General features: G+C 41.6%; 1 protein-coding gene across 1 annotated transcript in view; it reads right to left on the bottom strand.

The window, feature by feature from the left end:
- LOC143020494 (ornithine decarboxylase-like) overlaps nt 1–25,845 on the bottom strand; it is a 35,616-nt gene that overhangs the window by 6,173 nt on the left and 3,598 nt on the right. The window contains exons 3-10 of the mRNA XM_076176920.1: nt 20,844–20,937; nt 12,796–12,875; nt 11,315–11,487; nt 10,351–10,732; nt 9,469–9,654; nt 6,351–6,560; nt 4,432–4,545; nt 50–93 (exon numbers count right to left, since the gene is read on the bottom strand). Of these exons, the coding sequence (XP_076033035.1) occupies nt 50–93; nt 4,432–4,545; nt 6,351–6,560; nt 9,469–9,654; nt 10,351–10,732; nt 11,315–11,487; nt 12,796–12,875; nt 20,844–20,937 (1,283 nt within the window). The remainder of the gene's footprint in view (nt 1–49; nt 94–4,431; nt 4,546–6,350; nt 6,561–9,468; nt 9,655–10,350; nt 10,733–11,314; nt 11,488–12,795; nt 12,876–20,843; nt 20,938–25,845) is intronic.

The raw sequence follows: 25,845 nt of genomic DNA, 5'->3' as shown, positions 1-25,845 counted from the left end.
GTATTAAATCACTGGAGTGGGGTAGGTAATGACCCCGGACTGAACTTACAGATTCTGGTTTCGGAGCACGTCAGGAAGCACATTTTCTTGTTTCTGTAAGATTCCAGGACATACTAAAAACGAATCACTGTAACGCGACTGCCGATGACCAACGACAGGAATATTTTGTTCATGTTCGTGGGTATTTGTTCACTGTCGAGGTATGTAGCGCAGCGGACCCTCCAACCAAAACAATGAGAAATACAATCAAATGGTAATACAAAGGAAAAATGCATCAATGATGACCACAAGTTACAAGGATACAAAAATACAATATGTCCAAACTAATTGAGAAGTTGAGACATTTAAATTTTAGCATTATAGCACCTGTAATGACTTCGATCATGAGCCTACGAAGACATCTTGGAAGACGGAGTGGGGGTGGGGGTGTTAGATTTCTGAGTAAAATAGAAAATACTTAGACTCGATAAGGGACTGCAACAAATTAGCGCTAAACTCTCACAACGATTGCTGGGGAGGAGGGGAAGCAAAAATATCAAGATGTAGTTACTTGAGGCCAGGGGAAAAAAATACTTCTTCTTTTTTTCCAGAGCCATTTTTCATTTTTTTTTTCACCAGAGCAATTTTTTTAATTGCCAGAGCCATTTTTGATACTTCCAGAGCCATGTTTTTGCAGGTTCGATTTCCTTCAAACTATTGGAAGGCTAACTCATTATTCATGTCGGAGCGAGTTTGCATATGTACAGTGTACGTATGCATGCGGTGATGTGGTATTGGGTATGGTGCATTGTACATGTAGTCAGCGCGTTGATTGGGCAGCTAGCTGCATGCAACCAATGAACTTCCCTGCATACAGGTACCATGCAATTCAAAACTAGCGACATTATGTAGCACGATAGTCGTGTAGAGTCTATTCAACATGTGCTAGTATACACGCGCATGCAGCTGATACGAAGCTAGGCTAGGTAAGCCATTGAACTCTAGCAGCTATGCCGCGTACACATATGTACGTACACCAACAAATTAAAGTTGATTGATGCGTTGTGTTTATGATATCGATTGATAATGCAATGATTGATCACGGTAAGTTGTGTTTGCTTTGATCCTTTCATCAATGGTGATGGGATTCAGGGATTGCCAAATGATGGATAATGCATGAAAAACGTTGAATCTTGCCGCGGGAGCGATTTTTTTGTGGGGAATCGCTCCCGCTATTGGATTTGCGAGAGCGACATTTGAACTTTCCCGAGCAAAATCGCTCGTCGCTCTAGTGTATTTTTTTCGCTGCTGGAGGCCTTAAGACTTCCAGCGCTTCCATAGAGCGAAGGAAAAGTAATAGCTGAAGGGGTTGAAAAGATACGAAAGAAAATGGGAAACACTAGCCAGTGTGTCACAACTCCAAAGTTGTGACAAATACTACAATTCCCCGCCAACGATGTGTAGAGAGAGAGAAAAAGAAAGAGAGAGAGAGAGAGAGAGAGAGAGAGAGAGAGAGAGAGAGAGAGAGAGAGAGAGAGAGAGAGAGAGAGAGAGAGAGATATTGAGAGAGAGAGAGAGAGAGAGATAGAGAGAGAGAGAGAGAGAGAGAGAGAGAGAGAGAGAGAGAGAGAGAGAGAGAGAGAGAGAGAGAGAGAGAGAGAGAGAGAGAGAGAGAGAGAGAGAGAGAGAGAGAGAGAGAGAGAGAGAGAGAGAGAGAGAGAGAGAGAGAACTCGAAGCTTCTGGTCTCAACCCACAGGGAGGCAATTTAGTCTATGGGACAGAGCAGCCATCTACATGTCTAAACAGTCCTTTTCAGGATCCACTCTACTTATCCCACATAGTGACGGGACAAGAAAAGATGTTCTAAAAATAGTTTATTCTTTCTCTTCTTGGTTGAGGGTTCACCACCAGCAAGGTCACACAACATGCGACCCCTGTAATGAGGAGAAATGTCCTTAAATTTAAGGAAGGGTTGGAGTACTAGTAACAACGCTACCCCCTCCAAGATCCACAATTTTTTTTTTTTTTTTTTTTTTTTACTGCCACTCCATCCTCCCTGTAGTAACCTCACCGAAAAATAAATAAATAAATAAATAAATATACCGTAATAACATAAAAGTCTTATTTGGACTCTCCTCGACAGGGAAGAGTCATTTTCTCACATCATCACTCCAGTTTTTCGTTACAACAGATATACTGTTGCAAACAATAATTCGGAAAGTAGTGACTAATAATCAACATGTCTACGTTGTACTTTTTCGACATTGTGAAAGTTTATGACATCTGGAAATTGTGGATCTAACATTAGCTCTTTCTCTTCGATATCAAAAAAAAGAAAGAAAAAATCATAAGAATGTAAGAGACTGCAGGAGACCACAAGGCCTACACTAAGGAATAAAAAAGGAATCCTGTAGGGGAATTATTCAGGTTTCTTCTCTTCATCATAACATTCTATGATATAGCTAAATATATTCCCTGTGAAACATCGACCAACCTGTACGACGATGATTTGGTCCTATTCTGCGTTGAAATCCATCCTCTTTATAGCCTTCTCCAAAGAGCTGTATACCATGCAATAGTCAAATGGGACAAAAATAATTCCTCATGTACTTCCGTAGACGAATACACCGTAAGTACACTTTATGCATATACAAAGGATTACAAAGGATTACAAAGGTGGAGCATGGCAACAGGAGACCTTTTGGTCCATAACTAGGTCGGATGTGAATAAAAATATATATATACATGATAAAAAAATAGATAAAATAAAGTAAAGATTATAACAATATAAATAATGATAAATAAAATAAATAATACATATGTATAGTTAAATGAAAAACAAACAGGTAAATAGTAATTAATAATAAACTGACAAATAAATGATAATAAATGGAAATCAAGCAAATGATAAATAAACAGACATATAATAACAAACAATCAAATAATATAAGATAAAAGGCAGTCATTACAGCATTTTGCTTAAATATTTATCTAAACGAATATTAAAGATTTGAACTGAACTATATTGCACTGCCTCTGCTGGAAGTTTATTCCATTCATTAACTACACGGTTGGTGAAATTATTTCGACCCATTTCCAAATTAAATCTATTTCCTGACAGTTTTAGACCATTATTTCTTGTCGGATTCTCATTCAGGGTAAGAATTTTGCCACTTTTGATGTTGTCAATCCCCTTTAGAATCTTAAAGGCCTGTATCAAGTCACACCTGAGTCTACGCTTTTTCAGGGAAAACAGATTCATATGTTTTAGTCAATTCTTTATATTTGGAATCAGTTTTGTGGCTTGCCGTTGTACTTTTTTCCAATCTGTTAATATCTTTAATGAGATTCGGTGACCATATAGAAACAGCATATTCCAAATGTGGACGAATTAACGATTTATATAGCTTGTTTATGAGAGATGAGCTTTTGAAGTATTTGGAATACTCCCATCAATTGTCGAACAGACTAAATCCTCATAAAAAGGAAAACCAATTATGGATTTTGAGTCAACTCCACAATCACAATCCTTCACATATTAGACACCGTTCGATCTCTCGACCTACGCCTCAGCATAGGTTTTCTGTGCAATACTGTTATTGAATTGAAATACAGATTGAATTTTTCCCTCTTACCTGAAGTGCTCAAGTCGTACAACTAGAAAATCTTTCAAGTGAGAGGTAGAAGTTCAAACTGTACTTCAATTCATCAATAGGGAGTCTGCCTGTAATGATATACTTGTAGCATCGTATATATGTTGTATATTGTGCGTATGTATTATTAAATCGGGAGATACATGTTTTCCCCTTTATATAATTGTCACAAGTTATATATTTATTTTGTAATTATCTTTTTTCATGAAAGTAACAGTTGCCGACAAGACTGACGAGTTAAACACCATAAGAGGACGGAGCCTTTATTTGTATAATGTTTCGTTTATTACAGCTTTTCCAAGTACTTGTACTTGAAAAAGCTGTAGTAAGCGAAACGTCGCAATTATCATTGTATTATCTGGCTACAGTTTCGTGTGCATTTTTGTAGGGAGAACCAAGGCGAATTGTGTACAGTATATTTTGCCGCACTAACGCCAGCTTGGCGTAACCAAGCGAGTTCCTCTCCAACGTGAGCGCATGTATCGTCTTTGCAGTGCTATACAATTACTAATTTATTCATATTCAGTGTTTTATTGGCCACCCCTATTACATTCTTTTGCTCTGTGCTGTGTCGCCTGTGTCGCCTGTGTCGCCTGCGTCTCACTTTGCGTTTTGGCTAAAGCCTTTATGCAGAAACTGGATGTCCCCTTCCCCCGACCCTGTAGTATCACTGAACTCTCTTACGCACTAAGTCTTTCCTCACTACTGCAAAGTTTTCGCACTCTCTTTCAATTTTTTGACAGACGCTAGGAAACGCCATGTGAGGACGGAGTCTTTATTAGTACGAGTTTCGCTTACCAGCCTCCTGTTGGTATAGTGGTAACGCGCTGGCCTCGTAATCACGGGGTTGGCAAGATGCTCCTTGCCTGGGCTATGGTACCCGGACTCAAGATCTTTACGCATATAATACAGCTGATTACATATAATCTTGGGAGATATGTGGTGGAAAATCAGATGGTGGTTGAGATGTGAAGGCAGTCTGAAAAACTTCTAAGTGGGACTACTCAGAAGACAAGAAACTAACAGCAAATCATGATCACAAGTTTATTGATCACAATATTACAATTCTGAGGCTGACAATATGCACTTCATTGTTAGAGTAAATGGTCTACTTAAATACTGTATTCTAAAAGAATATGTTAATGGAGTACTAAACGTTGCCTAAGGACTTTTGGTATATCTGGATATTTGAAAATGAATACGTTACTTGTATCTCTAGAATATATATACTATTTTTATTTACGTAATTCCAAATTTATAACCCTTAAGCTACTGCCGAAACACTTGGAAACGGATAACGTAGTCTGTTGGCAGCCAGAAAAAAAAAAGTGCCATAGGGCACAGGAAGAGTTAAGCTGATTTGAAAACATAACCAGAGATTTAAAGAAGCAGAAGCACGACACGAGGAAAAGTCAAGGGGAATACTCACAAGGCGAAAATTAACCAAACAGACAACATGAAGTCGTCCAGGTTCTCATCTTATACAACCATCACATAATTTCCGAGAGTTGTTCCCGGACTCGAACCCAGGACTTCGTGTCGTGTTTGTCCGGGGACAACTGTTGGAAATTATGTGATTGACATCGTCGTCATTGGCGATTCTAGTCAGGTTATACAACCATGTAGATAGAACAAGGCGAAATGAATTAGATCACTTATGATTTACTGTTGACATATCTAGCTCCTATGTACGTTGTACTACCTCCTCCATTCCATCAGCACCAGAGGAATATATTTTATGGACGATATGCTTTCCCGACATGAAAATAAAAGGCACTCAATCAGTATTTATTAACATTAAAAAACTAGACTATTTTTCAGTGGTTCAGTGAGAAGCAAAGATACCACACCATCTTAATGTATTGCTATTGTAATTTTAGTCTATCAGCTGACAAAATCTCTTATGCACTTTGTCCTTCACTAGTCTTGTATTTTGCAGAAGTGCAGTGGTAACTTGTGTCAACGTGCGTGCAGATTTCTTTCACTATCATGCAATTGTACGATGGGTGGCGTCCATAAACTGGACTTACGATGAGTTCCATGGGTATCTATCTAAAAGACCGGAATCCTGGAAAAAAAAAAAAAATGGTGTATCAAGACATGTGAGATCATTAGCTGCTGAGATCATTAGCTGCTTTTGCTATTTCGTTTGAGTAGAAATGACTTCGGTTACAATATTCTAGACATCCATAAGTACATCTCAACAATGTATCTAATATTTGTATAGGTTTAACTTCTCTTAGTTCGTCATTCGGCATCTCAACATATGACGAAAGAATAACTTGACATTTGAAACTTTTGAAAAACAAAAGATCGGAACCGAAGTCGATTCTATTCAAATAAAGTAACAAAAGCAAGTAGCATGCTTGCGAGAAATGCCTAATGTGCCACCACCTTGATTTGTACAAGAAAGACTGTTAACATATTTGAGTCTAAGAGTCGTTGATCAGAAACGAGAACCCACTGAGTCCTCAGTGAATTTCCGTGGTCTCACAGGTAATCATTCATTACAGGAATTACGTGCAATATTCAACCACCCATTAAAGTTAATTTCATCTACATAATGAAGCCCTCCAAAAATTCTGCCCAAGCAGGAGATGTCATCGAAGAGGTGGCGTTTTGTAGGGGGAAGGCAGAATTCTTCAAAGACATTCTAGCGTCACGATTTCAAGGGCATCATTCAGTACACTAATTGATTGGATTTGCAAAACACTTACCAAAAGTTCTGTTGACATGGTTAGAATGACCTTAGCTGGTTTGAAACCATTAAAGTTTGTAGTCATCGAAACTGTGTAGGCTCCCATGTCTTCCCACATCAACCATTCCCCGGTTTGCATTACGGGAAGTGTCACGTCTTTGCACACCACGTCCTCACCGCAGCATGTCTGTCCAAATATGGTAGTTGGTACCTCCTCCCGCTTCTTCGCCTGGAAGAAGGTACAAAGATTTGTTTAATCTACAGTATATTATGATGCTTGCTAGACGAGCGAGTTAGAGCGTCGTTACTTGCGGCGGGGTCGAGGAGGCGGTAGTCCGAACAATGCCTCTAGCGAGTAGGACCAAGGGTATGGTTAATTAAATTCCACACTACAGAGTCCTCTGTATGGGGCACCACCCTAGCCTTCTGATAGAGGGAGTTCGCGGCGTTAAACCTAATCAATCACAATGTATATGTCTACTTTTAGAGTTGAAACCTTATTCACCGGTAGCAACACTGTGCAGAATAGTTAATATTTCCTTACAAGGGTAACTTATTCTTTTGAATGGTAAATGTGTTTTCATTAATAAGTGAGTGCGTACACCCGCATAAGCATAATCACACACACACACACACACACACACACACACACACACACACACACACACACACACACACACACACACACACACACACACACACAAACAAGCACACACACAAACACACACACACACACACACACACACACACACACACACACACACACACACACACACACACACACACACACACACACACACACACACACACACACACACACACACACACGACACAAAAATTCCCATCAGGAATATCAACGCTAAGAGCGAAGTAGCGCTCGAAACTGAAGGTATCAACAGTCACCATCAAATATTATTCATGATCTTAGAGTATTTTAATTTTTTCTCACTATCAACCCAATTCTTTATCCTCTTTTCCCACTTTTCCCACGGAAGACGAAGTTTCTTCCCAAACTAGAATTACCCACGCAATACACATCAACATTCCCCTACCTTAGCGATACTGTGTCCTCATATGTACATTAACCACATCCTATCAGTAGCAGCCCAACACTATGAAACTAGACCATTTTTTATCAGTGGTACGATACTGCTCATAAGGATAAAAATGTTTGTGCATCCTTGTCGATAATGATGCAAATACACATGCGGTGTACATGTACCCTACAAGTATACGATCCGGAGTTGGATGGTACTAGGACCTGACGCTGGTATTGGCAATGGTCAGAAGTCACCTCATTAAGTCAAGTCAGGTCATGGCGTCGGTTCAGTCCCGCGTATATATACTGCCTGCTCCCAGCAGGCAGACTAGTTATTTTCTCCTTTGTACTCATAACGCGTCGTCGACGCACGTGCTAAGTTTAGAATAAAAAAAATGACGAATCGGCGCAGTCATTCTTTCCGTACGCCACTTAGACCAAGTAACGCATCCATATGTTACATTGGTGACCTTGGGAGTGTTTGACGCTAGTGCACCCAGCCGGCCCTGGCTATTGGACATGTTATGACCCCCACCCTAGGGTTTGCCGCAAGTTTACCTGACCTATCACTGACAAAGGCTATCTAGCTTCCCCCATTCACAGACGACGTCGACCTGAGGTTCACTCACCTAGACGCATGTTGGCCCCCCATTGATTGACAGTTCACAGACGCACACAACTTCTGACTTACCGTTGCAGCCATTCCTTCTCCCACCACCACCTACGTCGCACACACACACCTGCGGAAGTCATCATGAACGACCTGCATGCCAACAAGTCATACTACACACGGCATGAGCCCCTGCAACATGAGCTGATGTCGGTGCCTTAGGCCGGTATCCCTGGCAATGCCGTCTATTACACGGACGGCTCCGTTGACTCCACTCGTGGTACAACAGGAGCGGCGGTGGTCACCGGAGGAAAAATGCTCACCTGGAGGAGAGGACACTAGACCACTGTTCTACTCTACAGACGAAACCGGTGGGGATTTGGCACGCCTTGGAACACGCCAGGGACCGTCATATGGCCGCAGTGGTCATCCACATTGACTTGAGGTCTGCCCTACATGTTCTATAACAGCACACCTCAACAGACAACGTGCGCCTCATTACCCTCATTACGCCTCATTACCCAGAGCCTGGCTGCAAAGGGTCGACGGGTGGGGCTCAACTGGATCCCAAATCACGTTGGACTAAGAGGTAACGAGGCTGCTGACGAAAAGGCACGCGCGACCACAGGAATGCCTGATATCAGCAGTGACGCCCTTTCCAGCCAGCAGTAATGCAAGGTGCTAGCCAAGTACACTGCTGCCCGGAGGACCGCTGCCAAACGCCAGGAACAAGAGAAGTCATCGAGGCAGGCGGCATGGTTGGCAAGAGCCACCGCTTGCCAGCCCCTTCAAACCGACCGACAACAAACTAGGGAAGACCAGGTTATCTTGCATCGCTTGCGCATCGGGTACTGCACGAGGGAGGAGTTACGGGACGACTTCCTCGAGCGGCAGTGCGAACAATGTGGCTTCCCCACAAATAGTCCACTGGTCCACTACTTGCTGTCTTGTCCCGACAGCGCGGAACTGGGGTACTGCATAATGGATGTGGACACTGAACGGAGCAGGGAAGAAAGGGCCGCCTTCTTCGTCCGGAAAGCACAGCAGAATGGAAGTGTGGTGGTGAAAGTGGCGCGCCGCGCGCCTCCACCTCGTTATTTCTTTGATTTGATTTTCTTTTTCATTATAATTTTGCCTAATGAAGAAAGCTCCAGTGGTGGGCTAGTGGCCCCCTCATCTGTTATAAAAAAAAAATTAGGCAGGCTAAATATTTTCTCCTCTTTAATCGTAACGAATTGGCATATTCATTCTCTCCCTACCTCACCTAACCCAAGCAACACATCCATATGTCACACACACATAGATACCCACATACACACACAAACACAAACACGTGCATACACATACTCAAACACACAAGTATATTATGAACAATAGAGAATTATTATCAATCCTTCATATAAGTTTCCCCCTGATTATCCGAAATAGAAATAATTGTAAGATAATTTGATTCTCTTTACTGTGATCCTAAGCCAAACTGTTACATACCCCACATGAAAGAGGAACGGGTAGTGACTCGATGACCTCGAAGAAGCATCCATGTTTCCCATCGTTGATGTAATATTCCATGATTTCCCATTGGCCACTGGGGTCCTTTTTCTTCCTTTTGCCCGTGACTTGGGTTGCCAGTGAGCAGGAGGAGCCCACGACGTAGCGACCTGGCTCGGCAATGATCTGGAAAAACGTTGAATTTGTTATCAAACTCACCATAAGACCATCCAGTCACCCTTATAAATTACGAATCCAAGTATACTTATACATCAGCTCTTCTTGGGAACAAAATACGGAAAGAGGAGGTCCCAGCTTCCCTCGCAGGGAAATATGGTGACTGTATCACTTAGCTCAGGGAGCTTAGTGGTTCCAAAAGCCGGAAACATTATGAAAGGATGAATTTATTGAATCACTTTATAAAAAAAAGTAAAGGTAAATGTATATTGTGCATAAGCCACTAGGCATACAAAATACATTGCTCATTAATGCATAGAAAGGTAGTTTACCCAACTATAGAATTTTTAGTATTATTCTGTCTCTAGTAGGTATAAAAAACATTCATTTATACGTTGAATAAGTCATAAGACTATCCTAAAGAGTAGAAATGTGTCATAAGAGCATTGCAATGATTTTTAGTAAATCTAAAGACTCACCATATGAAATATCAACTGTATCCTAAACACTACTGGGAACATAAATATTATCACTATTTTCATTACATGATTAATAAACAGTTGCAAAAGAAATTACAGTATGTATTAAAACCTATACTTAGGTCTTAGGGACCAGAAAACAACTCATTACTTTGATACTTTTACCTGAGAGGTGATAAAAAAAAAAAAAAAAAAAAAAAAAAAAAAGGGAAGTGGGAGCACTGACCGGCCAGCAATAACCCGCGTCGCCAACCTTTGTGATGCCATCATCTGGAAAATGAAAATCAAACTGATGATTGACGACCTCAGCTATCTCTTCGAAGTTGTTGTTCCTTCCCCCGCTGAAACCCCCACCAATGTCCAACAGATAGGGACTGAAGCCAAGTGTCACAGCCTCATCAAAGATTTTCCTTGCGGTAGTAATTGCTTCAGCGTAGACCGAAGGGCGCTTGCACATCGAGCCCACGTGGAAGGCGACCCCGACCAAGTCGAGATCCAGACCTTTGGCTTCTCGCAGGAGGTTTCCAGTTTCATCAGGTTCGGCGCCAAATTTGTTTCCGAGGGAATACGTGGCATCTTTGTCATCGCATCGGAAACGTAGCAAAAGCCTGTCAAAACGTTAAGAATAAGGTATCGAGGCGTTCGTGTCATGACATGAAGCTGACACAACTAAAGTATATTCAGATCTAAGTAATATTAGTAAGCGACTGTTGAAACTCCACTTAGAATATCTTAATATGTCCACAAAGAAAACATGACTCGTCATTTGTTTCTTGGTGTTCAAGTACTTGTACGAGTGTTTTATGAACATTTCTTTTCGCATCATTTCGTGTTGTCTTCTTATTTCTATGTCGGATTTTTTTTTATCCCATAGACCAGGAGTGGGCAACGCTTGGCACGGGAGCAAACTTGGCACACTAACAACTTTTTTCAGGCGCGCGAAACCCAGAGTTCACCTTTATAATATAACTAATTAATCCACTGGGCAGTGGATTGGGGACCTATGAGGTGAGGGAAGGGGCACATACTCGTATGTAGGCCTATAATTCTACTAAGTCGGCATACTAGAGACTTTTGTAACAAAGTTTTGGCTGATTTTGGCACCCACACTTAGAAATGTTGCCCACCCTTGACCTAGGTGTGCCCTAGACGAATGTCTCATGATAATTAGAATCAATATAAAGAATTACTTGGCCCTAGGATAGTTCTCTTTAATCTTGTGTAGTTCATCTAGATTGTCGAATGTGAGGAGCTCAACACCATTCTTCGCTGCATAATGAAGATGTGAGATCCGCTTAACCGTGTTGGCAAAGACGACATGAGAGCTCTTTGCCCCAGCATCCAAGACACATCTTATCTCACTCTGAAATCCAAACACAAGTATTCACACTGGAGAGCTCCTACCAGGAGTAACAGGCATTTATGTTCATGTCTGAAGTTTTTGTCTTTCAAAACAGGAGAAAAATCGAAAAAAATAATAAAAGTTTTATCACATTCCTATAGAAAGGATGCTACGGCGATAATCAGAAATGTTAGGTGGTACCCAAAATTAAAGAATTATCTAATGGAGAAATGGTCTGAAACGCTTCGAGGGAGAAGGCGATATTGACAGGGGTAGGAACAGGAGATAAAGGTTCTTAAGTATTTTTAGTCACTGTTAACTATGTGAGCCTTTGTGTTTTGCTGGAAGAGACTCGTAGATATAGGTAGACAAGTGAGTTAGAAAGAGGGGTACATAGTGAGGGGTTATTTTCTATTGGGTCGGCTGATTGGTAAACAACAGTTCGAAGGCGAGGGCTGTATTTTATGGGTTACGAAGTTTATAAACACAACCGAAGGCGAGAAGGCGAGGAGTTGTATAACTTTGCTCTCAGCGTTGTGTTTATAAATAAATGCCTGGAGATCTGATTTTATTACTGTATGACATATTTTACTTATGTAACCTAAGTGAGTGTGCAGTGATTCGATATTACCTAAATAAGAAATATTACATGAGGATTTGTAATAACGAATCTGAATGGGGAAAGGGTGAAGGAGGAGAGAAATTAATTGGTATACGATTGTAAGATCACGCCCTTAGGGGAGGTTCTTAAATATAGAGTTAAAGATCATTGGACTAAAGAAATCATTACGTCACTGTAGAACTGACATAGGACCTAAATTGAGTGTTCTCGAAGGAAGTCCCTTGGTGTACCTTAGAGAAATTGTAGCCGGTATTCAAAAAAGAAAAGAAAATCTTTAAACATTTGAGTACCCTTATACAGAAAATATAAAGAAGTGACTGCAATATACAAATTCTAAATCTATAACTCGAACAAGCTATCTCTTTGGAGGCATGGGGCCTACCGACTAAAATTTCGAGTAACTAATCATACGTAATAAAGACAGTGAAATTAGAAAGTGAAAGACTTACTAAACGAAAGTAAAAGCACGAAACGAAAGTAAAAGCACAAAAAAGAAAAGCGGACACATTTGGTTGTTGTATAGCATTTGGAACGAAGGAGGTTATACTTCCTTCCAAAATTGACTGTTGTATAAAAAATATCGTTTGGTGCGGCCAGTCTTAGCAAAAAGGACAGAAACATAATCAGATAGAAGTAACATATGGTGATAAATTGATTACATTCTTTAGATGGAAAGCTATGGCACACAATTATAGAAGAATACAAACCTTTGATGCACAGTCGTCAAATCCACATCCAAGGCTCACAAGTGTGTTTATTATGGCACGTTCTGGGTTGCATTTCACCGCTGAAGTAGAGAGATTTATATGAGTATCCTAATCTTACGAGATCATCGATGTATGACATTTAATTGCCTAAAGTTTAGTCAATTATGGACTATGTGTTTAGGCACTAAACGCAGTCTGGTATCAAAATCGATTTAACATAAACATTAAGTAGATTATTGCAATTTAACATACAGAAATATTCTTTATATGGATAGAAAGAAAACAGGATCAGGTGAAAACCTATTAATTTTCTACACTAACAGAAATCGCGCAATTGAGAATCAAGTGTTTCTTGACACTTGGTGGCGTGCAGTCATTGTACCTAGATAAAAACATGAAATTCTTATCGGCTGAAAGAAACCTGCACAGCGAAGCTATAGCGATAATCCCATACCACACTCCTGGTCATATGGCCATTGCCCGAAGGTTGAGTGTGGTTTGAATTTTCCGCCAAAATCACCGGAAATTTAAAATTCCCGGCTCTGTGCAGGCATGCGCATTGTCGACCCCACCTCCCCCTCCCTATCCCCTCCCTTCTTACCCGGCTAGCTCGAGCCGGACGTCGCGTCACTTAGATCGCGGAAACGGGACCGAGTGGTTAACTCGCTGCCCACATGGGAGCAGGCGGTCCCGTTTCCTGCTGGTTAATCGTCTGTTAGTTTTATCGCTTTCCGCTTGGCTGCTGGTTTGTCTCATTCTTCGACTTTGATTTTATACGAGCACAATCCGTCCCCGTCTTCGAGCCGTCCCTGGTAAACAACCCGGGTCCTCTCGGAGGACAGGGGACGTGTCTTATGGTACGGAGTGTGGCGCCCCCCAGGGTCATCAGGCCTCTCGGCAGCGCCATACCTCTGACCATCATCGGTCCTCTATTGCCTCACGGTTTGTATCAGGCCCTAGGCGTAGACTTTGACCATATACGATCGCAATCCGTCCCCGTCTTCAGGCCGTCCGTGGTAAGAACCCGGGCCTCTCGGAAGACAGGGGGACGTGTCTTATGGTACGGAGGGTGGCGCCCCCCAGGGTCATCAGGCCTCTCGGCAGCGCCATACCTCCGACCATCATCGGTCCTCTATTGCCTCACGGTTTGTTTCAGGCCCTAGGCGTAGACTTTGACCATATACGATCGCAATACGTCCCCGTCTCCAGGCCGTCCGTGGTAAGAACCCGGGCCTCTTTGAAGACGGGGGGGACGTGTCTTATGGTACGGAGTGTGGCGCCCCCCAGGGTCATCAGGCCTCTCGGCAGCGCCATACCTCTGACCATCATCGGTCCTCTATTGCCTCACGGTTTGTATCAGGCCCTAGGCGTAGACTTTGACCATATACGATCGCAATACGTCCCCGTCTCCAGGCCGTCCGTGGTAAGAACCCGGGCCTTTTTGAAGACAGGGGGACGTGTCTTATGGTACGGAGTGTGGCGCCCCCCAGGGTCATCAGGCCTCTCGGCAGCCCCAAACCTCCGGTCATCAATGGTCCTCTAACAGCCTCATAGCTTGCTTCGTCAGGCCCTAGGCGTAGACTTTGACCTTTTCCACTCGTAATCCGTTCCCCATACGTCTTCGAGTCGTACGTGGTAAGAATCCGGGCCTCTCGGAGGACAAGGGGACGTGTCCTATGATACGGAGGGTGACGCCCCGAGGGTCATCAGGCCTCGGCAGCCCCATACCTTCGACCAATAATGGTCCTTTAACGCCTTATAACTTTCTTTGTCAGGCCCTAGGCGTAGACTTTGACCTTTTCCACTCGTACTCCGTTCCCCATACGTCCTCAAGTCGTCCGTGGTAAGAACCCGGGCCTCTTGGAGGACAAGGGGACGTGTCTTATGATACGGAGGGTGGCTCCCCGAGGATCATCAGGCCTCGGCAGCCCCATACCTCCGAGCTTCAATGGTCTTCTAACGCCTCACGGCACCACCCTCCTTCCAGGTTTCTTAAAAAAAAAAAAAAAAAAACACCACCCAGCCCTTCTCATGAGCCACAGCCAACCTCTTATCAACTTCACTTGGCTTGAGTTTAAAGATGACTTACCTGATGTTCCACCCCCAAGTAAAACACAAAAGAACTTTAGACTTAGGGAGTCTAGTGTTAGTTAAAATGAGTATAAATTAGTTCAAAGAAACTACAATCATTTAGTGTAATGAGAAGAGGAAAATCAGTTTTAAATAGTACAGTTTAAGTTGGCGCAAAGTGCTAGGTATTACATAAATAAAATGCCTTGACCTTGGAGAAAAAAAAAAAAAAAAAAAAAAGGTCGAAATGGACATGACTTCTCCTATTCAACTTAAGCTAATCTATAGTCATGATGGTCAAGAACTTTACCATGTTGAAATTAATTTCAACGCTCACTGTGACTCAGGTCGAAATGACCATGACTTTTCCTATTCAACTTGAGCTAATCTACAGTCATGATGGTCGAGAATTTTACCATGTTAAAATTAATTTCGACGCTCACCGTGACTCAGGTGGAAATGGACATGACTTTTCCTATTCAACTTGAGCTAATCTACAGTCATGATGGTCGAGAATATTACCATGTTAAAATTGATTTCGACGCTCACTGTGACTTAGGTCGAAATGACCATGACTTTTCCTATTCAACTTAAGCTAATCTGTAGTCATGATGGTCAAGAATTTTACCATGTTAAACTAATTCAACGCCCACTGTGACTCAGGTCGACATGAACATGACTTTTCCTATTCAACTTAATTTAATCTACAGTCATGATGGTCCAGAATTTTGCCATGTCAAAATTTATTTCAACGCTCACTGTGACTCAGTGATGTCACGGTATGATAAGATGACGTCATTGTGATAAATTGACGTCACCATGTAGTCCTATGACGTCAATTTGTGTCCCTGTGACGTCACGAGACGATCCTATGGCGCCATGATCAATCCGGTGACGTCACAGTATAATCACATGATGTCACTAGGTATTAAACATATAGAAGTCCGCTTGTGGGTGATGAGACGTCACAAATTGCCATAGCACACTATTGGATGAAGACGCTCGCCACGGGCTTCGAGAACTTCCCGCGGGAAGACTTGGGGTGAGTTGGATACATACCGAGGGTCCAGGCCCGTCTTCGTGGGAGACGCTCAGAGAACGTTTTCACCCAGGACGAAGCCTCTTGACTAACGCCCACGGACGAGGTCGCTCAGAAACGAACTTGGCCTCGCATACTCCCTTTCGGTTTCTCGCTTACCCCGAGGATCTTCACGAAACTAGTGAGAGTGGTAGGCGTACGTTGGACGGAAGCAAGCGTCTCCACACTCATGTTCCTAGACGGCTAGTTGATGCATTTGCCCACCGGGGAGGGTGCATCGGCCGACATCTCAGTGGCTCTGAGTGTGTTGGCGGACGTGGAGTTCGGGGTGGACTGGGACGGGTCTGCCCTTGCTCCCACACAGAGACTTTATTGGCTCGGGATTGAGTGGGACACAGTCAGCGTCCTTCGGGTGCTCCCCTGCGCCAAAAGAGCGTGCTTCTCTCACACGTCCTCCCTCCTTCGGTGGCGGGGGGGGGGGCCTCAACTTCGCGACCCCGGCCCTTCCACTGAGCCGCTTGGGGCGCCGACGGCTGGTACGGGAGGTCGACAGGAGCATACTGCTTCTCCCGCGTGACCTGCCCGGGCCGATACCCTCAGCACTCCACAGGTTGTTGCGTCCCTGGCTTCGGTCGGGGGCCCTACGCCGGTCGCTGGAGTTTCCCCGCACCCACTCTGTGGAGCGGGTGCGGGACCTAGGGACTGGACATCGACGACTCCCTTGGGGACACGGTGTCTCTACCACTCGGTCGCCCCTGTCCCATGTGTCGCCATGGAAACGGCTCCACCCCTCTCATCTCAAAAAAGTGGAGGGGGCAAAGGGCGACCGAGGAGTGGGGAGGGGCCAGGAACCGTTGAACAGGATACAAATTTCGTATAATTTACGCATTGTGTGAACAGTGCAATGTTGTGCATGTCACATTCTTCGGCGTGGGTACTTGACGTTTCTGTCTCCCCTCTACTGAGTGATAAAATGAATAAGTCTCCCATAGGAAAGACACACGTAATAACGGTTTGATTCAGGCTTCACCTCACCTCCCACCTGTCCTCGTCTCATGCATAGCTTCGCTGTGCAGGTTTCTTTCAGCCGATAATATTTCTTTGTCGCGGCTCGTGCCGCTTAAATTCTTCTTATCGGCTTAAGAAACCTGCACAGATTTAGGGTCCCTCCCTCCTCCCACAGGCGAAGCCTTCATTTCTCATTGAAGTGACGCGACGTCCGGCTCGAGCTAGCCGGGTAAGAAGGGAGGGGATAGGGAGGGGGAGGTGGGGTCGACAATGCGCATGCCTGCACAGAGCCGGGAATTTTAAATTTCCGATGATTTTGGCGGAAAATTCAAACCACACTCAACCTTCGGGAAATGGCCATATGACCAGGAGTGTGGTATGGGATTATCGCTATAGCTTCGCTGTGCAGGTTTCTTAAGCCGATAAGAAGAATTTAAGCGGCACGAGCCGCGACAAAGAAATATTTTTTCAAGTATACAGTGAGTGGAAATGTCTTTTATATCAACACTTGCTATAGTCTATAGTCCAAGGAGTCTCTTTAGGGTGTGGTATACGCGGACCGGAAATAATACCACTGGTAAAAAAGAAGTCACGGAAAAGTCACAATTTTGGGTAGAAAAAAAAAAGTCACGTTTTTGGGTAGGAAAAAAAAGTCACATTTGGTTTATGGTGGCCGGTAAAAAAGTCACGGGAAAAATCACAATTTTGGGTAAGGAAAAAATCACAGAGAGAGAGAGAGAGAGAGCGAGAAAAAAAAGTCACATTTGGTTTATGGTGGCCGCTAAAAACGTCAGGGGGGAAAATCCCATTTTTGGATATAAAAAAAAGTCACAGAAACAAGTCACATTTGCTTTATTTTAGCCGTTAAAAAGTCACATTTATATTACGTGTTTTATTGCTGCTGGTTCAGGCGAATATTCCAGCCGACGCCATGAAGAAACTCCGCCACAGTCTCCTTGTTCTTTCACTGAGAAACACATATCTCACTGTCTCACCTATGACGTTTCGGCGTGGTAATATTGGGAAAAGGTGCTGCCATATATTGCACAATTGGTTCAGGTCATTATCATAATTCTAAAAAGTTATATTCAGTGTGTTATACAGCGTCCTTTACTATATCTATATCTATCTCTCTATCTATCATATATATATATATATATATATATATATATATATATATGTATATATATGTATATATATATATATGTATATATGTATGTATATATATATATTTTTTCTTTTCTTTTTTCTTTTTTCATCCACAAATCACTTTTAATTCCACGCCATCGCAGTCGAGATAGAGAGTCGCTCGATGGAGGCATCCGTTGGAAATTGAAACGTGGATTCGAACCCAGCTAACCCGTAACAAAGTTACAGTGACGTAGCCCAATACGCTATCTCTCTTGATAGCGTATTGGGCTACGTCACTGACTTTGTTACGAGTTAGCTGGGTTCGAACCCTCGGCTCGTCCACGTTTTAATTTCCAACGGATGGCTCCATCGAGCGACTCTCAGTCTCGACTGTGATGGCATGGAATTAAAAGTGATTTCTGGTTGAAAAAAGATCACTGGGAGCCATTCAGTGTAAATATATGTATATATACTGTATATGTATATATATATATATATATATATATATATATATATTTTTTTTTTTATTAGAAGCTCCGCCGTGGGATACGAACCCTGACCCGTGCGTCGAATATCACGAGGTCAAGACGTTAGCAACTATGCTACATGGTGATGGTTCAAAAGGACTGTACTAGTCCCCGACCACGCTTCACGTAACATTGGAAGATCTAATCTCAATTTCATCTAATCCCGTATTAGGCGAGCCTTCCGACAAGTTGTGTATGTTTCTTATGACAGATTGAACATTTTTAGAAGCTCCGCCGTGGGATACGAACCCTGACCCGTGCGTCGAATATCACGAGGTCAAGACGTTAGCAACTATGCTACATGGTGATGGTTCAAAAGGACTGTACTAGTCCCCGACCACGCTTCACGTAACATTGGAAGATCTAATCTCAATTTCATCTAATCCCGTATTAGGCGAGCCTTCCGACAAGTTGTGTATGTTTCTTATGACAGATTGAACATTTTTAGAAGCTCCGCCGTGGGATACGAACCCTGACCCGTGCGTCGAATATCACGAGGTCAAGACGTTAGCAACTATGCTACATGGTGATGGTTCAAAAGGACTGTACTAGTCCCCGACCACGCTTCACGTAACATTGGAAGATCTAATCTCAATTTCATCTAATCCCGTATTAGGCGAGCCTTCCGACAAGTTGTGTATGTTTCTTATGACAGATTGAACATTTTTAGAAGCTCCGCCGTGGGATACGAACCCTGACCCGTGCGTCGAATATCACGAGGTCAAGACGTTAGCAACTATGCTACATGGTGATGGTTCAAAAGGACTGTACTAGTCCCCGACCACGCTTCACGTAACATTGGAAGATCTAATCTCAATTTCATCTAATCCCGTATTAGGCGAGCCTTCCGACAAGTTGTGTATGTTTCTTATGACAGATTGAACATTTTTAGAAGCTCCGCCGTGGGATACGAACCCTGACCCGTGCGTCGAATATCACGAGGTCAAGACGTTAGCAACTATGCTACCTCGTGATATTCGACGCACGGGTCAGGGTTCGTATCCCACGGCGAAGCTTCTAAGAATGTTCAATCTGTCATAAGAAACATACACAACTTGTCGGAAGGCTCGCCTAATACGGGATTAGATGAAATTGAGATTAGATCTTCCAATGTTACGTGAAGCGTGGTCGGGGACTAGTACAATCCTTTTGAACCATCACCATGTAGCATAGTTGCTAACGTCTTGACCTCGTGATATTCGACGCACGGGTCAGGGTTCGTATCCCACGGCGGAGCTTCTAAAAATGTTCAATCTGTCATAAGAAACATACACAACTTGTCGGAAGGCTCGCCTAATACGGGATTAGATGAAATTGAGATTAGATCTTCCAATGTTACGTGAAGCGTGGTCGGGGACTAGTACAGTCCTTTTGAACCATCACCATGTAGCATAGTTGCTAACGTCTTGACCTCGTGATATTCGACGCACGGGTCAGGGTTCGTATCCCACGGCGGAGCTTCTAAAAATGTTCAATCTGTCATAAGAAACATACACAACTTGTCGGAAGGCTCGCCTAATACGGGATTAGATGAAATTGAGATTAGATCTTCCAATGTTACGTGAAGCGTGGTCGGGGACTAGTACAGTCCTTTTGAACCATCACCATGTAGCATAGTTGCTAACGTCTTGACCTCGTGATATTCGACGCACGGGTCAGGGTTCGTATCCCACGGCGGAGCTTCTAAAAATGTTCAATCTGTCATAAGAAACATACACAACTTGTCGGAAGGCTCGCCTAATACGGGATTAGATGAAATTGAGATTAGATCTTCCAATGTTACGTGAAGCGTGGTCGGGGACTAGTACAGTCCTTTTGAACCATCACCATGTAGCATAGTTGCTAACGTCTTGACCTCGTGATATTCGACGCACGGGTCAGGGTTCGTATCCCACGGCGGAGCTTCTAAAAATGTTCAATCTGTCATAAGAAACATACACATATATACATATATATATACATATATATATACATATATATATACATATACACATACATATATATACATATACATATACATATACATACATATATATATATATATATATATATCAAATAGCACATAGATAGGAAATAAGAGAGACATATACTAAGAATGATTTTTTAGAATGGCTTATAGTAAATCACGACGTATACCACACCCTGAACGGACTCCTAGGAGCGCACAGACTATAGAAATGCGTCGATGAACTTACTTCCCTGAATGTGCGCTTAACTTGTCAAGAGTCGATGCATAAGTTCTTGCAAAAGAATTTGAGGTTCAATCTATTTACCGTAGAAAAGATCCACTCGAGGAAGAAGGCGTCTCCAGCGCTCCACTTTGCGAACTATGTCGTCCAGTTCGAGAACCATGAAGGAATCTTCTTCCTAATTCCAATGATAAATGTCATCAATAGTACATTTGAATGAAACTACTCTTAAGAATATTCAGTATTTCACAGTTTCATGTTCTACTAAATAGGTTCCTTTTTAAACCTTATACATCTACCAATGATAACTGATGTCTTACGACTGTCATAGTGGCACTACCAACGACATTTCCTGTATAATTTCTATTAATTAGCAATGACTAACAAGTAACTCGGCCATCTGCCAATGTACCTTCGCCCAGAAAAGAATTAGTAACATCTTGCTTTTCAAAAAGAAAGGAGTACAGCTCATATGAAAAAACACATAGTCTTGTACATATTGATTAGCTGAGCAAGGTAGACATACCAATTCACAAACCTCAGAATATTCACCAGAATATCCCCGATGTTTTGTTGCTCAGAAGCCATCCATAACACTATATTTTAGGGAGATACCGGTTCTCAGGTTTGTAGCTTGTGTTTATTGCATGAACCTTGTTTTGTAAAAATTTAGTCAAACCTTCATTTCTCAGTTGGACATTGTGTGAATCATCCTCAATAGCAAACGGCAAATTACTGAATAGATGGCGCACGCATCACCATATATATATATTCAATAACTGCGTCGTTCAAAACTCCACACTTCATCGACTTTCACCTCCTGCTGCATGTAGAAGTCCCCTGGTTGCTAAACCTTGTACGCCCCTACCCTACTTTGCCTTGAGTACACTGTCGAAGAAGTAAATCCCATCTGACATCATCCATTGAGAGCCTCTTTCCCATTTATTTTGTCATCTCCCTATCATTACCACATGCAAAGATGGCTTACGGTCTAAGCTTGGGATGGATCATGCAAATAGGGAGACAAGAGCTCACCTCCTCTTCTTCTTTTCAGCCTTTAGCTCCCCAAGTCTTTACGCCTTATTCTAAACTTCCCCTTTACTATACAGAATCATCTATTACTCACTAAATGCCCTAGAAGTTCTATACACATTTTCTTTCCAACCCCCACTAATCCACGAAACCGATCCTTGGATCATCCGAACGTTTCCCCACCTAAAATTTGTGTCCTTTTCATAGGTATCATTGGCATTCCGAGAGCGAACGAGCCGACAAAGCAGCTCTGGGCGTAGTGTCGACCTCTTCTCAATGTTTTCACTCCATCCTCCAATCTACTTTTGGATCACTTTTGCCCCTAAATTTGTTTGCATTTTAACATGAATCCTTAAACTTTATTATGCATCTTTCAATAATCTTGTTACACCAGCACAGTACATACGCTTTTCCTAGTGTCATCACTCAGATTCACAATGGATTAAGTGTCTGTAACTGACTATGCGTAGTAAGCTAAGATATTTACCATGCAATCGCTGATTGATAATTATTATCAAGTCATCAATACTTTACTGTATAAAGACGTTATGGGAAAACACCCTTAGGCATTGGTGTACGACTACCTTTGTTTGGGATATGACGTCCTTCAAAACATCCTCCTTCGTCTCAGAATCACGTAGGATTCGAATCTTATGTCCGTTCATCACGAGGGTACATTGAAGGTGATCGTCTCCAAGTCAAAGTCTTTCCGGTGGGTACTCGACGGTGGAACCTGAAACATCATCAATTCATCAAATGGGGACATACGCCAGGGAAGTCTGTTGCTTCACTTACACGCAGGTGCTAGTCTGCATGGTTTGTAACGATAATCAATTGCAGAAATTTATTTACAGTAGAGAATCCAATTTGACAAGATGACAAGGTCAGTCGTTGGATGTCGAACCAGGGACCACGGTTAGCGTGAAGCTCAACGGGCCACGAAGCTAACTCCAGTCTATGGAGTTTAACTAAGTTCCCGTCTTCTAGATAACTGGTGTTTTTGTCATCTCTCCCCAAATTATTAAGACAATTTTTTAGTCATTAAGCTTTTTTTGGCTCACTTAGACCAATTATCTCCTAAATCCGTACCCCTTCTTATCGCGTTGCCAAAAAGTCTCATAATATCATATCCCCATACATCCCTAGAATTTACTCTCTCCGCTCATCCGAAGAATTTGTAGATACTCATGTTTTGAGTGAATAGAACTAATAGTTTCAATGCATTATTAAATGCCCAAAATATTTTCACTTAAATTCCCGTGATGAGAACTACTCTTCGCTGAAGCTTTCATGTCCGCTGTGGAGAAATTGGCTTTCCAGGAAGGTGAAATGACACCATTGTGGAAATCTACTATAGACTCTGCGGTGCCGCTGTTAGGAGATCTCCGGCCTGTCATTTGCCGTATAAATAAATAACAGAGATTTACTCCCCGTCCTGGATGTACTGGTAGACTCTACATCGGGCAGTTATGTAACCAGTATGTACAGACAACCCAGTAACAAGGATTAATGCATAAGCGTTAATGGGGAGTAGACAGATAGTTATAAGAAAAGTGTTATTGGAGCCCACGTAAAGATAGATATAACGGTATGCTCCTCGTGGGATGCTCTGCACAGTAATTTAAAGCACCCGAGACAAATGCTCACAAACAACGGATGATCCAACACAGACTTAGACACCATTACAAACAAAATGTCAGATACACAACGATCAAACCATGCACCATACTCTTCTAACTACATTAAAAAAAAAGTAATTAAAAATATCCATAGAAATTGCCACCCTACAAGTGCGGACAGCAAAATCCGTCTTCTCGTCTATTATAAAAACCCTAACTTCTCTGTTCGTGAACAACAACCTACGGTATCCAAGCGCTTTGAGTCTGCATCTAGAACAAACATTTCATATCAATACTCGTATGTACTTTCCGTCGAGGAATGTGCGCCTATCATTTACATTTAAATACATATACATATACATATACATATACATATACATATACATATACATATACATATACATACACATACACATATACATATACAACATAGAGGTCTCGCTATGGGTAGTCCTTTAAGTGCAGTGATGGCCTGTCTATATATGGGGTTATTAGAATAAGAAAACTTTATCAGAATCAATGGTAGGGGATCACACTGGTTTAGATATGTAGACGACGTCCTCGCAATCATCCCCGAAAACACCAATGTAAATAATAAAGTGAGAATGCTTAACGCGGTCAACAGCGATATTCAGTTCACCGTAGAAGAGGAACAAAACGGACAATTGCCCTTCCTAGATACGTTAATACGACGAGTGGGAAAAACTGTAACTTTCTCAGTATACAGAAAGGAAACAAACAAAGATGACTTAGTACATTACTTCTCCACACATGATGATAGGACAAAGAGTAGTATAGTAATAGGATTTTTTCTCAGGGCACTACGAATCTGTAGTAATGAATACCTAGAAGGCGAATTTGATTACATTATGAAAACCTTTGACAAACTTGGATATCCAGAGGGAATGTTGAAAAGAACAAAAAGAAAAGCAATAAATATTTACAATCGCGGAAAGAAAGAGAGAAATTATAAAAATAATACAAATTTTATATCAGTACCTGGCTCAGAAACGTCACCAATAATAGACAAATATTTAACAAAATCAGGTATAAACATAGCTAAAATAACTAACAAGAGGATAGGTGATTTAATAAAGACTTCTGAAAAGAGAACCAATTCCGAAAACAGCGTCGTATACAAAATCCCGTGCAATAGTTGCTCAATGGCTTATTTTGGCGAATCATCAAGAGGATTAGAAAAAAGAATTTATGAACATAAAAACGACATAAAAGCACATAGGACATCTAATTCTTTAGTAGTTCATGCGGAAAAATTCGATCATTTACCATAAAGGTTTTGATAAATTCACTAGAAGAATTGTTGAATCAGCATATATTTCAACTAATAATTCATCGAATCATCGAGGAGGGTTTATCAATTTAGCTAAAGAAACTAGTATTTTAATTCTAAAACACGCCAGAAAAACGACCTTTCCCAAGTGTCCGAAAAGATAATGAGATTTAGTACATAAACTTCAATTGCAGTTCTACATACACTCTCTGAAGAAGTTCTACGCGAACGAAACGTTAGAGTGTTTAGGGTTCCGAGCCTTCCCCTGTGTTTATGTTCTCCATCATCCAAATAATTTGTCTAAAATACTTATCAATATATATATATATATATATATATATATATATATATATATGTATATCTTTGTGTAGTTATGTGTATACACTATTTTTCATATATATATATATTTATTTCTATATATATATGAAGGAGACTTACTGGATTGATGAGCTGACTGTGTGGGTCGAGACGGTAAACTGAAGTAGTCGAATCGTAGGTGATGCAGGCTCACAGGCGGAGGGAGGAGATGGACGGGTGAAAGTGGTTAGAATTTTTGGTTGTTTATTTGATTGTTTGATTGATAGATAGATTGATTGATTGATTGATTGATTTGTTTTTTATCATTTATTTATTTATTAGTTTATTTATTTATCTATTTATTTATTTATTCATTTATTTATTTACTTATTTATTTATGTTTACCTTAGACTTTTCACAGGATTCAGTTTGAAATTCACTTTGAGGTGCTTCGTTTACGATTACTGAGCTAAAATAATTGTTTAAAATATCACACACTCCATCATTTGAATTTTTAAGTTGACCGTAAGCAGATAATAGTGAACCAATGTGATTCCTAACAACCTTTTTATCTCTAATGTAACTATAGAATTCTTTGGGATTCTCTTTGGATTTATAAGCGACATTCATTTCGTATTATCGTTTTCGTTTTTTATTGTCTTTATTAAATTTATCTGTATTATTACATAACTTTGATAGTCATTAGATGCACCCGAGCACTTATATTTCTTATAAGCCTGTCTCTTTTTAGCAATACTTTGTTCAGTTTCTTTGTAAAGCCATTTTGGACGAGCCTGATTTGAGGGACGTCTGTTTTTACAAGGAATGTAAGTATGAATCATCTTAG

Source organism: Oratosquilla oratoria, chromosome 40 (assembly GCF_046742065.1).
Source record: "Oratosquilla oratoria isolate Oo_2021 chromosome 40, ASM4674206v1, whole genome shotgun sequence".
NCBI lineage: Eukaryota > Metazoa > Arthropoda > Malacostraca > Stomatopoda > Squillidae > Oratosquilla > Oratosquilla oratoria.
The sequence above is the reverse complement of the archived record's forward strand: the minus strand, read 5'-3'. Positions and strand labels throughout refer to the sequence as shown.